This window comes from Heterocephalus glaber, unplaced genomic scaffold (genome assembly GCF_053883595.1).
Source record: "Heterocephalus glaber isolate CG9 unplaced genomic scaffold, H.glaber_assembly_v1.0 deba00000621, whole genome shotgun sequence".
In the NCBI taxonomy this organism is placed as follows: domain Eukaryota; kingdom Metazoa; phylum Chordata; class Mammalia; order Rodentia; family Bathyergidae; genus Heterocephalus; species Heterocephalus glaber.
In genome coordinates, this window is record NW_028258153.1 from 28572448 (window position 1) to 28589117 (window position 16670).

Consider the following 16670-nt stretch of genomic DNA (forward strand, 5'->3'; position numbering starts at 1 on the left):
TTCTGGAGGGGACACAGTTCAGCCTACAGCACACATATTAGGCATTCAACAAATGTTTGTTGATTGAGAACAATGAATGAATGATAAAGCATAGGAACAGTGGCAGGTGAGCTCCTGGAAGCATAGGTAAACATGCTCTGCGACATGCTACCAGAAGTCTCTCCCTTCTTGTCTCCCCTTTCCTATCACCCATATCTCAAAAACCTGGATACTTCAGTCTGCCAACTCTGGGCCCAACCCAGCCAGTCCACTGAACCCCTTGATGCAAGTTCAGATAGGAACCTCCAGCCCACAAGAGAGGCCACCTCCAGGAAGCCTGCCTTGTTTGTCCTGAGAGGACCCTCACTCCAGGGTGTGTCTGTTCAGCACACAGGGGCCTCTGAATTCTTTCCATAGTGATGACCACACTATGACAGGGCAGAACCAGGCCAGCAGAGCATGACCATCTGCTCCTCCTGTGCCTCTGCTGTGAATCTTAGGTCATACCCATGGCCATCCATAGTCTTCTGTGTCCTCTCGAGAGAAATCTTCTGTGTTCCACTCTTTGGTGGACTTTAACCAGGGTGTTTACCATGAACTTGTATTGCCACCCAGGTGGCTTTGGCTCCCTGTGTCCTGACCCTCTGCTTGTTTCTTTCCAGCAGGCATCAGGTTTGGAGCCCAAGCCAGTAGCCAACAGCATTCTCTGCTTGCGTGACAAAAGATGGGAAGAAGTCAGAGGTGTCCTGACTTCTGTTTTCAGTCCTGAAAAGCTGAATGAGGTAAGACACAGGAAACACAGACTCTTCCCACTGGGAACAGGCTTCTGTCTCCAAGCCATGATGGACAGCCAATCCACCATCATCACTTGCCCAGCAATACATCAAAATGCCCTGTTTCTTGGGGCCCTGGACTTCTCTGTTATGCAAAAGTATGGGATACCATGCTGAGTGCCTGCCACGTCTCCAGCCTACCCATCCCCAGCTGCCATGAATCAATTGTGAATTAATAGCACTTATGGCACTCCAGCTCTGTCCCTAGACACTGCTCAGGGCACTTCGGGGCCCTAGGAGAAAACTGGAACAGGCTTCTTATACTTCCATCCATAATGGATCCTGTGGAGAACCTGTTAAAATGCAGATTCTGTCTCAGGAGATCTGGGGAAGGGTTGGGCACACATTTAAAACAACCTCCCAGGAGATGAGGTAGTTTCTAAGCAGGGACACACACTTTACATAGCAAGGAAATGGAGGATAGTTTGAAACAATGGTCAACACTGAATCCAGACATAGATAGGCTGGTCATGGCCATGGAAGTAGGATGGGATGTTTTGGGGAGGGCTCGAGGCAGACAGTCATGACCAGGATAACCCTTGAGACCAAGTCAGAGAGATAAGAAGTCTCCACAGATATGACCAGCTCTTTAAGGCTTGGGCTCTCTCCTTTCTTAACCCAACAGCCCACTTCCTCCCAGCTGTGCATCTAAAAGTGGGTGTTTGCACTGCCTGTCAGCCAAATTCTCAAACACCTGATCCCAACTGCCTAGGTTTTGTGCCTGAGCCTAATGGGTGCCTCTCTCTCAGAGGCTGATCTGGCTTTAGTACCTACAGTTCTGAATTCCATCATAACTCAGGAGTGAGAACTTGGGCCTTTGAGACATGGAGTGGTAAAACAGTGTATTTGTGAGCTTTCCTATTGCTTGGACAAAATCCTCAACACCCACAACTTAAAAGAGGAGAAGTCTGCTTTAAATCAGCTCATGGATTCAGGAGATTCAGTTCATGGTTGGCTGACTCCAAAGCAGTAATATCATGGCAGAAAGGCATAGTGGAGCAAAAATGTTAGTTCATGGCTCCCAGAAAACTGAACAGGGAAGCAATACCAGAGAGGAAGGGGCAAGCGACCAAACCCCAAAGCCATGCCTCCATGACCTACCCAAACATACCCAGGACCTATGCCCCACCAACCCCCTGGGTGGCTACTGTGCCAATCAAGTTGACACAATCAAGCTTAACCATCACATCCCACCCATTGTGAACTTGATACGCAAACACACCACCTTACATCATATTTAATCCCAAATAAATACAAAGCATAATTCCACCTAACGTCTTGTGTTCAACCAAAAATGCAACAATCCCTCCTCCAGAGTCTCAACAATTCCAGCATTTTTCAAAAGTCCAAGTCAAAGTCTCTCTGAGACTCAAGGCAAACTCTTAGCTGTGAACCTCTGTAAAAATTTTTTAAAAGTTACATAATTCCCAAGGTACAATGGCACATGGTATATATTACCATTGTAAAAGGGAGGAATAGTGGGATAGAAAAGAATGAGACCAAAGCAAGACTGAAACCCAGTAGAGAAAACATTAAGTCCTGTAGCTTTGTATCTAGCATCTAGGTACAAAGTGGTGAAATGTGAGTTACAAAGGGCTTGGGTATTCCCAACCCTATGACTTTCCTGGTCACAGCCCATATGGCCTCTCTTCGGGTGGGATCCCCTCATGGCCTACAGCTTTCCTTAGCAGAAATTCCATGATCCGGGCATCTTCCATCTTCCTGGGGTCTCCACTGTACATTTAGCTTCATTCCCACAGGTTCACACATTGCCCTCTCAGGGGCTCCTGGCCTGGCATCCCAACCTTCTTTCAAAATCTGGATGAAAACCTCCCTGATCCCACAACTCTTGTATTTTGTATACTGGTAAAACCAGCAACACATGGATGATGCCATGGTCTCTTCTCTGCTAGAGCAGTACCGAGACCACCTTGGCCCATGGCTGCGGTGGCCTCTCAGTGCCTGGATGGCTGACCACAATAAATGAGTCCTGGAGCACCAATTCCCTAGATCTTTCTTAAGCAGTGTTTCCACAGAGTCTCTTCTCAAATGAAAGGTTTACACTCTTGCACCATTAAGCCTGCAATAGGCAGGGTTTTGCTAACTTCTGAGAGGTCCTCAAGGTATTTTTCTTCTTATCCTTAAACAAAGTACTTGGTTTCTTTCTAATGGTGCTAATCTCTTTAGCAGCCACACCTACTTTGGCCCCAACTTTACACATGGTTCTTTCTGGGCCAAAATTTAAGTGTTTCAAATTTTTCTGCATTTGCCTCCAATTGTCACTATAAATCTAATTAAACGCAGCCAACAGTTCCTGTGGCACAGTCTAAATGTTGGACTGCCTTTGAATTTGCTCCACAAGATTAGTTAATCTACCACGCTTAATCTCAGTCTCCAGCAGACATGGGCAAAACATGGGCAAATTTTTTGCAAAAGTGTAACATACATCACCTCTAGTCCAATCGGCCAAAGAACGTCCTTGTTCCCTCCTGAAACCCCATGAGCCTGGCCTTTATTTTATGATTCCTATCAGCATTCTGTTCCTCTGAACTCTAACTGGAACCATTTACCAAGCTCAGCATATAGCATTGCAGGGCTTTGCCAGCCTTTTTTTTTTTTTTTTTGAGATGATAGTGCTATGTATTCCAGGATGGCATTGAACCCATTATGTAGCCCAGTCTGGCTTTGATGTCTCCTCCTGTCTCAGACTCTTGAGTGCTAGAATTACAGGTGTGGGCTACCACACCTGGCTTTCTCTAAACTTTTACAAATACCTCCTGTAAACTAGTTCCAAAAGCTTCTAAATAACATGGTCATGTATAGTCACATGTAATGCCCCCACTTTTGATGCCAATTTTCTCTATTAGTCAGTTTTCCTGTTGCTGAGACACAACATCTGACACCCACAATGACCTTGATTTGCATTTCCACAAGTAGCCTTTGGGTCTTTCAGAGGACCATTTCAGTTTGTTACACTAGCTCACACTCACTCAGCTGAGTGTGCCTGGCAGACTCTAAGGGCATCATATTTATAGGAATACACATTTCTCACCACATCCCTATGAAATAGTGTTGTTCCTGTCATCCCCATTTTATAGAGGAAGAAACCAGAGCACAAAGAGAGTGCTCCAGCTCCAAAATTCTCTTCACATCTCTTCTCTGACTTCCAAGGGATTTTCAGATGGTGCTCTGAAGCCCCCTAAAACTGTACCTGGGATTTTTCTTCAGGATGAAAGAAGAGGAAAGCCCAAGGCTCAGAAGCTATGTTCTCTTGTTTCTGCCTCAGTTTGGAACCAGCTGAGGTATGGAAACAGGTTTCAGGTAGCAGAAATAAAATGCTCTCCTTTCTTTCTTACCTTAAGCTGTGTAAGAAATGGAGTTGCCATCAGATCAGGAGGGCTTGCTAGTCCTGGGTGAGACAATTGTAGTCTGCATCCAAAAAAGGATGGGAGATCCCATCAGGGCTGCCCCTCAGCCTGGACGTGCTCGCACCTTTCCTCCAGGCTTCATCTGAAGAGGGTGAGTGTGACAGCAGATGGCTGCCCTTGACCACAGGTACCCGCCCACTGGAGACCACTGCTTGGAAAAGCTTGCTGCTTGGGTCACCCACCTAGAAGTTCAGATTAAGTTGGCTTGGTTTGGGCCAGGGACTTAGCTCAGTGGTTCCACTGCCTGCTTTGCAAGTGCAAAGTCTCAAGTTTGATCCCCAGTACTAAATTTAAAAAAAAAATTTTGGCTTGGTTTGAGGGGCAGCCTGGGTCTGAGGGGGCTGAGAAAGCTCCCCAGGTGACTCTAATATACAGCCAGTGCTGAGAACCAGCACAAGTGAAGTTTCCCCACGAGGAAACCCCAGGGGGGAAATAGCCTGCTTCCACTGTGGCAGTAGGTCCTGCTCTATATTCATCTTTCTTCTACTGAGGTTCGTGAAAGAATTTGTTGGAAGGAAGGGCCTCCTTTAAAAAAAATTGTAAGCCGCTATTTAAACCAGCCAGACAAGCTACATAGAATATAAAATGCTTAGATAATCAAGAGAGGAAAGAGGAGAGGGGAGAGGAGGGAAGTAAACCCAGGGCTGACAGCGCTCGCTCAAACTCGCTGCCTCACAGCTCTTCATTTGTGAGTAAGCAATGACCACACTGCATTAAAGACATCCAAAGAGCATCATTATAGACTAGAAAGAAACTGATGAAGGATACAGAAAAAAAAGATGGGGTAGGGGAGTAAGGGAGAAAAGTTGTATAAGTCTTGAGCTATGGTTCTTTGCTAAAAGGAATCTGATTAAGGTCTAGATTCCTTTAGCATCTTATAGGCCAGACTGCAGAAAGTAGCTCAATGGCACTTCCCAAACAAATCCAGTGCTCCTGATCCTGGGTCCTAAGGATCTTTTTCTGCTTTGGAAATCAGACCTTCAGTACATGAATTGGTTGAAAAAAAATAATAAAGTTTCTGCAGGGTGTTCACAGCACTAAGGTAGAGTGTCTAAATTACTTTCTCATTGCTGAGACAAAATATCTGACACCCACAAATTAAAGAAGGAAAGGTTTATTTATTTATTTATTTTTGTACCGGGGATTGAACTTGGGTCCTTGCATTTGCACAGCAGGTGGCAAAACCACTGAGCTAAATCCCCAGCTTAAGGAGGAAAGGTTTATTTTAGCTCACAGTTTGTAGTCAACTGGCTTCCCGGAATGGCAGCATGCCAGAGTGGCAGAGCAGAGGAGAAACAGTTCAGGTGTGGCAGGAAGTAGGAAGGAGCAGCCTTCTTTCTCTCTTTTCCTTTTTATTTCACCCAGGCTACAAGCCTATTGGGTGGTGCCACCCACACCCAGGGTGGGCCTTGCATTGTTCACACCCAGAAACATGCTAAACCAATCAGTGGAGTAGTCCAGGTATCACACTCATAATCCAGTACCACACACCAATGATCTACCTACCTCCCAAAAGCCCCACCCATGAGTGCACCAGGCTGTGGGGGTACATTTAGATATAAGCCATAACATGGAGAGGGAGCGAGGGAAAGGGAGAGGAGAGAGGAAAGAGGAGAGAGAGGTATTAAGAGATTTCAAACAGGAATTCTTTAGGTATTACTTCATTATTTAACATACACGACCAGTAAACTTCAAACTTGACTGAAAGTCATTTTTCTATCCTAAATAGTTCAGTTCAGGTTCCTGGATTTCCATTTGAAAGGATCCTATTCCAGAGGGCAGGAGTAGCCAACTTCCCCCAACCTCTGGAGAGTTTACATTTGGAGAGTTTAAGCTTCCTGGGGCTCAACTCAGTAGATCCATGGGGAAGAAGTTGGCTGTTGGAAGGACAGAAAGATGGTCATCCACAGGACATGGTGAGGCCACCAGAGTGTGTGCAGAGCATAAGAGAAGCATTCTGGGAGAACCATATTTAAGGAACAAGTGGAGGCAAAACCTACAAAGAAAATTTTAGGAAGAGCAGCCCAAAATGGAAAACAGGAAAATACAGAAAGGGCAAGTGTTTCAAGGAGGAAGAAGCTGTCAAAAATATTAGATGCTGCTTAAATAAAAAGAAACTTGAGGATGAAAATGTATACAACACAGATAATGTTTATGAAATGCTAAGCAAATATAATTGTCCTTCGTGATCCGTAGATCATGTACCTGGAGGTTTCTCTCACCCGCCACATTGATGGCACTCACAACTTCTAAACAGGCAGGACGCACCTTCCTAAACAAGGGAGTCATCACTCAATCTGAGCCATAGGAAGACCAGGGTCATGGAAAGCTTGGTCAGAAGGGAGCCTCCTAGATTCCAAAGGCAGTTTCCCTTTGCATAGGAAGAACAAGTTTCAGGGCTCTGAGCACGGAGGTCACTCTGAGCCAAGGTGCACCAGGATACAGAATGTGACTGGAAGTGGTGTCTGGTCTGTGGGAGATGGTAGAGGGAAACATAAGAGAGGGCAGGCTGCTTGACAGGAGTGTCCTACAGCCTCCCTCACCAAAAGAAGTGACTGGCTGGTTTCTGGATGCTTTCTAGGGCTTTAGCCTGCAGCTCCCTTCCGTGTCTAGGTTACTAGTTCTCGCTGTGGGACTAAGGCTAGGTCAGAATGAGCCTGTTAAAATCCATAATCCCAGCCCCCCCAACTCCTACAGTATCAAAATGTCTAAGGGTGATTGAGAACCTGTAAGTTTTACAAGCGCTCTGCATGATTCTGCTGCAAGCCAGCGTGGAACACCCCTGGGGTGTAAATGTTCTGCTTGGTCCCCGCTGCCACCATCTCACAGCTGCTACTTCCCTGAGCCCAAAGGACCTCAACACCCCACCCCTGCCTCTGCTTTATTTTTCTCTGTAACACTACCCTTTCATTTAGTTGACTTATTTATTGTTTATTGTATGTCTCACCCTGCTAGATATAGGTTCCAGGGGACAAGATTTTTTTCTTTTCTATTACCATTAGTTACCCAGACTAAGTACATAGTAGGCACTCAGTAATGGCTGCTAAATGGATGAAGAAATGAAGCAAGATTTCTGCTTATTCTAACCAACAACATGGCAAGACTACGATCAAAAATAAACAAGAGAAATAATTTTATCAATAAATGCTAAGAGGCTAGAGCAGTCTTAAGTTATACATATAAAATAGGTTTTAAAAAAACAGGTTAAAAAGACACAAAATCACAAGGAGCTAGGAGACAGCTCCGGGATGCTGAGCCTCAGGCACTCCACTGGGGGATCTGAGTCCGTTTCCCTAGTCTTTTCTCTAGTCTTTTCTGAATTGGTAAGTAGCTCTTGGACTTCCATCATCAAGCTTCAGAGTTTATTCTTGGGATAAAACTTCATTGTACCTCAGAGTTCTGAGGCTTCTCCCTTTAGAAGCTGGGCGGCTGCATTCTTCCCTACCTGCATCTTTAGTTGCCTTCCATACCAAAAGCTCTGAGTGGCATCATCTTTTTTTATGTGGCTATTAGGTTCCCTCAGTCAGCAATGCTTGAAGTTACTTTAACATCATTATGGTATCATGCAGCCTATTTTCATTTAGGATTTCATTGGTTTCAGGCTCAGTCTTGCCAAGGATAATGTGTAGAGATAGAGAACAGGTGAAAATTGGATTGCTGCACCCTAGTTCAGGAAGAGACCATTACAATCACAGTCTGGTGACAGACAAGTTATTGTGACTTTACAATGAAAGGACTGCTAAACATGGCTGGGTAAACAACCTTTTTTTATTGTTGTTGTTAGGGAAAATTCTGTCTGGTAAACCTGCCAGAGCTTCCCTTCCACTTCCCAGAGGATTAATGTTTTCTGGTTTGGTTTTGTTTGTTTTTTTTCTAAAGGGCAACTGGGAGATTTATTTAGATTTTTACAGTCTTTTGCTAGATTGTGTGCCAGACTATGAGTAAGTAACCTTGGGATTGTGTAAAACTTTAATATAGATCAGGAAGTAAATAGATTTATTTTCATGAAGCAAAATCGAGGTTAAATTAGTACTTCTCAGAGGGAAAATAACAGGATCTCTTGGGACCCAGGGTAGTGCTCATTTTATTTTTAAATTTTGTAACTCATCTGAAGGACGGAGAACACAGCAAAAATCTATGTATTTGTGTATTCTTCTTTTTTTTTGGTACCTGGGATTGAACTCAGGACCTTGCACTTGTGAGGCAGGTGCAGTGCTACTGAGCTACATCCCTGCCCCTATGTATTTGTATATTCTTGTAAAACCCTTCTAATTTGAAAAACATTAAGTCCACAGGAATAACTTTCAGAGAATCTCCTAAGATAGTGACAATCAACACAAAGTGGCAGGTAACCTTCAGTATAATCAAGAATCAAGGCATTTACTGAGCAGAAAACCACCTGTGGTGTGTCGGTATGATGAGGATCTTTGAGCTGTGAATCACTACTGCTATGATTTTGAATGTCTTCCAAAAGACCATGTGTTTAAGGATTGGTCTCCACAGAGGCAATAGTGGGTGGTGGTGGAGTCTCTAAGGCCCAGTGGGAGGCCTTTAGGTCACTGGGGGTCCCTTGAGAGGGTTTGTGGGACCTCAGCCCCTTCTTCCACTCCTTTACTTCCCAGACATGCAATGAGTGGCTTACTTTGATACACACCCCTGCCATGATTGTTGCCTGACTCCATGCCCAAAGCAGTAGGGCCAGTTAATCATAGACTGGGACCTCCAAAAATAGAGACAGAATAAACCTTTTCTCTTTAGAAGTTGAATATCTCTAGTATTTTACTATAGTGATGGGAAGACAGCTACTAAGCTACTATTTTACTATAGTGATGGAAAGACAGCTGACAAAGACAGCTACCAAGGAAAAGGACTTGAAATAATTGAGGATGAAAGGCTCTATGGTCAAATAATTTGGTGAAATACTGTGAAACATCTTCTTTGAGATTCACCATAGCTGGGGGGATAGCTCAGTAGGAGAATGATTGTCTAGCATACATGAAGTCCTGGGTTCAATCGAGAGAGAGAAAGAGAAACAGAGAGGTTTGACCTAGAGATTGATGTACTAAAGTGTATTAAGGGCTTAAGAAAGAACTTTTGTAAAGAGATCTGTTTAACTTTATTATGGGCTCAATTAAATAAGTTTTCAAACAGGTGAAAAAATGGGTAGTGAACTTCATAGTAGGTTATTGAGAGAAAGGAGGCTATTGGGCCTTTGCAGGTCACTTCCACAGAGCACCACATTTTCTGATGCCTCTAGCTCAGAATCTGAGGCCAAGCCCAACACTGACTGGGCCATGGGTCCAGCTCAATATTACTGCTGTGTGTTATGCAACAAAATACCTAAATTGGCTAACTTATAAAGAGAAATGTAGCTCAAAGTTTTTATGTAGCTCAAAATTTTGTAGTTTCAAAGTCCAAGCTTGAATGACACTGTTGGTTTGGCCTCTAGTGGGAATGGCAGATAGTGGCACATTATAGTAGAGTTCATGAGGGTGGGAGAGAAGAAGAAGGAGAAGAGGAGGAAGAGAAAAGAGAAGGAGAAGGAGGAGGAAAGAAGAAAAAAGAAAGCAGTAGAAGAAGAAAGAAATCCCTTCGAGGGCATGCCCCAATGACCTAAGGTCCTCCCACTGGGCCCTACCCTTTCAAGATCCACAGCACTGCTCAACACCCAGAAGACTAAGTCTTTTTTTTTTTTTGGTACCGGGAATCAAACTCAGGACCTTGTGCTTTTGAGGCAGGTGGTGGCACCACTGAGCTAAATCCCCAGCCTGAAGACTAAGTCTTTACAAGGGGCCTTTGAGGACACTCAACATCCATTAAAACCCAATAGAAATGGTGGCCATTTCCATATTTACCCAAATAACCAAGGACTGATGTTGACCCTCTGAGTAGACAGAAGAGACCCGGAACTTTCTACCTGAGTGCCTGCAGATGTCTGTGTTAGTCAAGAGCCAAGGAGCCAATCACATGGCAAGCATAGGAACCCAGTTTTTACATCAGACAAGCAGGAGAGGCTGGCATCTTGCACAGCTCTGAGAATCCGGCTCTCCACCTAATTTTTCACTTTCATCCAGATGTTTCCTGTCAGGGAGGCACAGTCAATAATGTATGAATCTCAGAGGTGGAGGCAGATGTGGTTATTATTCCCTGTAGGCCTTTCATGCCTTAGAGAAGATATATTGCTTAAGAATGACTACAGTTTTTAAAAATTTAAGTTGCTATAGCTAGCTTATGAGTAAATGCATAGCTACAACCATTTCAGTGCAAAAGTCCTTGCAGAATTACAATCATCATCAGTTTTGTTTGGCCTTTAAATTTTCACTGTAAACTCTTCAGACAGTCACAAACCAGGGCTTCTAAGGCAGAACACAGTTTTCCAATAATATTAGAGCAAGCAGCTTTCTCTAGGCAGCATCAGTCAGCCTCCAGCAGTCTATTTTTAATATTTGCTTTTATTTCTTAATCCTTCAGAACAATAAAAATGAAAGTCATTATAACCAAGTGTGGCTGTGGTAATAAATACTTCAGAGTCCAAAAATACATTGTCCCTGCCTGACCAGTTCCCCATTTTCCAGAATGTCTAGGTATTTATCTAGCAGCAAGAGACCATTATCCTGGGACACAGTTGTATTTCAGTGACACCTAATCTCCTAATTAAAATTGGTATAATGATGGACTGTTTAAATTCTTGTTAAAACATTCCTTTTTCACTTGCATTTAAAAGGAAACACACTCTTCATCATGGGTACCCCATCCTGTGTTATAATTTGGCTTTCCTTTGCCAGAATCATAATGTCATTCTGCCTTGCCACTGGTTAAATAAATCTAAAAGAGCATCTAAATGCGCCTCACAGCTTCGCGGTTGCTTGGCAACACCACCAGCCTCCTCCTCATCTGAGTGAGTTCTAATTGGTCACAACTCTTGACAGGAGTCACTGACTTATTAGAAATGACACTTGATTATTCACCTAGATGGCCAGAGCTGATACTTATCAGCAGGAAATTTTGCATAAAAATGACTCTCGGATGTTTTTAATGTCTGGGTGGCTTTTGGCAATGTGGAAGAGGGAAGTGAGAAGTTTCATTAGCTAGAATTAATTGTTCGTGGGTTAGTCACCATTTTGGAGCACTTTAAGGTACTTGTTTTGCCATTTTTTCCCCTACAAACACTATGTTTAAATACCTTCCCCTACCCTCATTAGCTCATCCTTATTCAGAAAATCCCATCTCTGACATCAGCTCCAAACCAACGTTGCCCACAGGCCTACTGTGTCTGTCAACATTCCATCACTACCACAAATACTGAGATAATCCACTTATAAACAGAAAAAGGCTGATTTTGGCTCACAGTTTGGAGGTTTCAGCCCGAGATCCACTGGACACATTGCTTTTAGGCTTCTGCTTGGGTGGCGGGGGAGGGGAACAGCACATCTTTGTGGGAAATCAGAGCAAAGCAAAATCACTCCCTTCAGGGCCAGGAAGGGAGAGATAGAAAGAGGAGGAGGCCAGGGGCTCATAATACCTTCCAAGGCCACACCCCCAACAACCTAAAGACCTCCTTCTAGGCTCCTCCTCTTAAAGGTTCCCCCCTCTCCCAATAGCACCGCGGAGTAGGGGCCAAGCCTTTAATAAATGGGCTTTTGAGGGACACTCCAGATGCAAGTAGCAGCACCAAAGAGGAAGAAATGTTAAGTTCATATTTTCACAAATATTATGTCTTGCTGCCTTTAAGGAGCTTATAATATTGAAGAGAAGTAAGGTACATACATTAGTGCACTATGGCCACATAGTAGAAGGTGGTCGCAGAGCTCATGTCTTGTTTTGAGGATCAGAAACCACTTTGGGAGTGGACAGGGAGTATCCTGGCACTGAGCCCAGAAGATGTTGCTGGCTTTTGAGAGGGAGTTTGCTGCAGGTGGATGAGCTGCAGGAACAAAGGCGTCTGGACAGAACAGCACAGGGTGTGTTCAGGGAACAGGGGAGAACGAACAGGCTGGAACACAGTGTGATATGAGGGATCAATGAGAGAGAGAAACGAAAAGTAGGTTGAGGCACGCAGAGCCAGCCACTCTGTGCTGGAGGAGTGTTTGGTGTGTACTCCACTAGAGAGACAGGAGCTATTAAATACTTGAAAGTCAGGGAGTGACCTGCTCAGAACTCTCCTGCAGGAAAAGGATTCCACTTCAGCTGTTTAATTTCCAAGGTGGCAGACTGTCCCCAGACCCATGGGGCAAATCTTTCTAGGGCAGACAAGGGGAGGTGCAAATTGTACCTCCACAGTCTCCTCTCTGCAGTAGCCCCAAGGAGACCAGGCTCCTGGGGGTCGTGCTTGGTACCAGGGTGGCAGTCTGTACTGTCGCTCCTTTCTGAGTCCCTCTCCGTCCATGGGTAAGTGACTCACTCAGGCTACAAGAGAGATCCCCTCCTTCCTCCTCCCTGCACAGGAAATGTTTCCCCTAGCACTCAGAGACTCCATCCTCCAAACTCTGGGACTTCCAAAGGCCTAAAATTGGTGAATTTTTTCCTTCTTTCTTTTTTTTACATGTACATAACATCACAATTCTTTCCTACTCCTTCCCTTCCTCCTTTTTCTGCCAGCATCAGATTTATTTATCTTATAAGTCCTAATAAAGTTATGAATTTTTTCTTTCTCAAGGTCATAGCATCAAATCTGCCTAGAGTGAAATTATAACCTAGAAGTGAATGAATTGAAAGCCAAAGGGAATGCAGGCTCTAGTCTTGCTGGGAAAGCAACAAGCCAGGAGCTATACAGTCTGGAGTTCTAATTCTTTCACAAAATTATTTGAGCACAAAAATAATAAGGTTCTGCCTCTTAGACCTTCATGCAACTCTGAAGTCAGTGCAGCAAAGGGACGATAGAACTTTCTTCCTTAAGGGCTCGGAAGTTGGGTCCTTTTTCCGTGGTCTCAAGCTAGAGTCTCAATCTGATGCTTGGGGGCCACCTTGGAATCCTAGAACATCAGTGGAGAGGGACATCACAACTTATGGCAATTAGATCCTGGCTTGGGATGAGGGCCCAAGCTCAGAGAGATTCCAATGCCATGCTCAAGTAAGAGATAGGACCAATGGGGATCCTAGGTGTTTCATTCAGTCAGTTTTCAGTAGACTGCACTGTGTCACTAAGACAGAAAGAGCACCTCTATCTACTGATGTCTTTGGTGCCTTCCATGTCAGCGCTCAGGGAACATGCAGCCAATCCATCCTCACACTTCTAGAGACCCAACTGAATGAGGAGCACCATGCTCACTCCTGATATAACAAATACTAAAAAAATCTAACAGTGGGTGATAACGTACAATAGTTGCCACAAGAAAGTGACATCAGATGTGTACAGTTTTAGCAATCTATTGCCATTTAACAAGATTTCCCCAAAGCCTAGAAGCTTGAACCAGCAAAGCTCTATCAGCTCATTGTTTCTGAGGCCCTGGAGTCCTGCCTGGTTTAGCTGGTGCCTCTGCTTGGGTCTTCTGGTGTAGTGGTCAGGTTGCCAGGCCTGCCTGTGGTCTCATCTGAAGGCTTGACTGGGGACAATCTGCTTCCAAGATGACACATGTGGGTATTGGTGAATCAGATATTGCTGAGCTATGAAGGATAAGAAGTTTGTGCTGTGCCCCTCAGTCAATGGGGCCCTCCAGACTGTCTCAGCAAAGCATCACTCAGAAGATCAATCTTGTAACTCAGTACAGTGTGGAATGGAAAGTGAGAAGACAGGAGGCCAGGAGAGTCTCTCAAAAATGTTTAGTACAGCTATGTGTCAGGCACTGTACTAATACTACCATACTACCGAGATGCGTATACTACCATCTTCGTTCTCAAGAAGCATCCCTATTCCAGGTGACCAGTGGCAAAGCCTGGATGGGAGGTGAGTAGGGAGATAAAGATGAAGGAACAGACACAAGGAAGGACAAACCAGTGTCCTAAGGAGGCGAGAGCAGTTGGGTGCAGTGGAGAGTTGTCCGTGAGGAACAAGGGGTGAGAAGGGAGGGACTCCAAGTGTACCAACCAGGTAGGGGGCTGAGATCCTGCAGAGGACAAATGTCATGTTGGGACCACTCGCTGCCTAGAGCTACATATTTTACTTTACATATTTTGTTTTTAATCTTTGTCACAATGCTTCCAGGGAGGCGTTATTATTCCCATTTTATAGATGAGCGAAAAAAGACAGAGGAGTTAAGCAAATGGCTCAGGTCATACAAGCATGATCTACAAGGGAGGGAAACCTAGCCTTCGCAGTGGCTTCAGGTGGTATCCTCCCTGGGGCAAGTGGACTGTAACAGGACAAAGTCTCACCCTCAGGAAAGGACACCCCAATGTGGAAATCTATGAGGGTGGGGATCTCTCCTTTGAGCAGGGGAGGTACTCAGTTCTTTCTGGTCATTACTTCCTGTGTTGCCTCTTTTGCCTACTCATAAGGCCCTCCCACCTTTTGGGATTCAGTCACTTGCTCTCTGACACCTGGACTCTCAATTCCTCACCACAATTGATAGAGGCATTTTTTAAAACTGGGTACTTAAATTATATAACAAAGTCCAAGTTAAATGGGAATTTCCTTCCAAGGCTGAGGTGGTGCTTATCCTCAGTAGTTACTGTTAGTTGCCAAATAACTGCCCAGCCATCCATGTAGCATTGCCTCCAATGGAGACAGCTAAGGACAGAGGCAAGAGAAACAAAATGAAGACGTCTCCCCAGGCTTGGCTGCTGGACTGTAACCCCAGTCTTGGTCAACTCGCACTGCCATGGCACAATGCCACAGATTGGGAGGTACAGCCAGATTTGGAGCCTCAAAGTTGGAGATAAGGTGCCAGCATGGTTAGTTTCTAGTGAGGCCTCTCTTTCCTGTGTTATAGGTGGCCACCATCTTGCTGTGTGCTCCTGTGACCTATTATTTGTGTGTGGGAAGGGAAAGAAGAGAGAACAAGAGAGAGAGGACAAGAGAGAAAAAAAGACAGACAGAGAGAACACTCTGGTACCTCTTATAAGGACACTAATCCTCTCAGATCAGGGCCCTACACTTAAGACCTCATTTAACTTTAATGACTTCCTGAGAAGCCCTGTCTCCAAATACAGCTACACTAGGAGTTAGAACAACAACATATGAATTTAGGGAGGGACAGAAACACACATTCTTTATCAACCCCCAAGAAATCATTTTGAAATGTCTATTACTATTACTAGATTATGTGGTAATAAGAACAATAAATGTTATGAAAAATCTGTGATAAAAGAAAAATCACTCATCAGGGCGGATGTGATGGCACATACCTCTAATCCCAGCACCCAGGGAGGCAGAGGCAAGGGGACACAAGTTCAAGCCCAGCCTGGGCAACTTAGCAACTTAGTGAGACCCTGTCTTAAAATAAATATTAGAATAGGGCTGGAGATGCAGCTTAATTTGAAGGCCCTGTGTTGAATCGCCAGTACCATAAAAAAAAAAAAAATCACTCATCACCCTACAAAATGAAAGGTAACAACCAAATTAAAGTCTCACGATTAAGGTCTGAGTGTTGGCAGCACTGTGTAGTAACCAGAGCGTGTGCGTTTGTACAAAAACAGGAAAGAATGGCCAGGTTTGTGTAAAGACTATCCAAGCCCATCTCAGAGAGCTTCTGTTTGTATGCCACTCATGTGAGAGTACATATTCCAGATCTGCTATAAGGCAAGAAAGAAAATCTGAAATAATGGCTACTAGCCAGCACACAGATCATGCTCTGCTGTCTTATGATATGTTCTCCACATTGCTTCTTAAAACATCTTTCATATTTCATGCCCCATCTCATATCACATTAGCCCAAATAAAAATGTCATTATCCATTCAGTTCGACAAACAGCAGGCAGAGGAGAGGAGAAAATTGTGATCACATCAGGCAGTAACAAAGCTTTCTAGTCAGAAGCACATGGAGGAGCCAGTGGTCAGAAGCTGGTCCACTCCCTCTGTGTTGTCCAGGTCTTCACTTGGCTTCAGAGCGAGTCAATCTCTTAATACACAAGACATGTTTCTGGGGAGTCTTACAGAAATCAAATTTCTTACTGCACCTTTTGTTACCTTAGGAAGCTTCAAGCTTAACATCTAAGAGACTTCCTTCAGTATTTTCATTTTTTTTAAAGATGTAGCTCAGGCTGCCTTTAAACTCCCTATGCAACCCTGGGTGGCCTCGAACTCACAGAGATCCTCCTGCTTCAGCCTCCAGTGTGCTGGGATTACACATGTGTGCCACCACACCCAGCTTCCTTTTAGTATTTTTGTTGTTTTGCTCTTTTAACATCTTACTATTCTTATGAAAGATATTTGGGTATCTGAGGTTTTATTAAAACAGGGTTCACTTGCACCATTAAGCTTATTTAAATAATTGGAGGAATTTTGCTAATGACACCAGTCATAGAAATGTGACTTTGAGGGCTAGGGATTTAG

The 16670-nt window shown here is 44.3% G+C and overlaps 1 protein-coding gene across 5 annotated transcripts in view; it reads left to right on the forward strand.

Moving 5' to 3' along the window:
* The window catches only part of Tbxas1 (thromboxane A synthase 1), a 212159-nt gene that overhangs the window by 133213 nt on the left and 62276 nt on the right, over positions 1-16670 (forward strand). For 3 of the 5 annotated variants that reach the window (XM_087205913.1, XM_087205914.1, XM_004851274.3), the window contains one exon: positions 642-761. In XM_087205913.1, coding sequence (XP_087062039.1) covers positions 642-761 — 120 coding nt within the window. The remainder of the gene's footprint in view (positions 1-641; positions 762-16670) is intronic. The other 2 variants (XM_087205915.1, XM_004851275.3) reach the window with 1 other exon arrangement.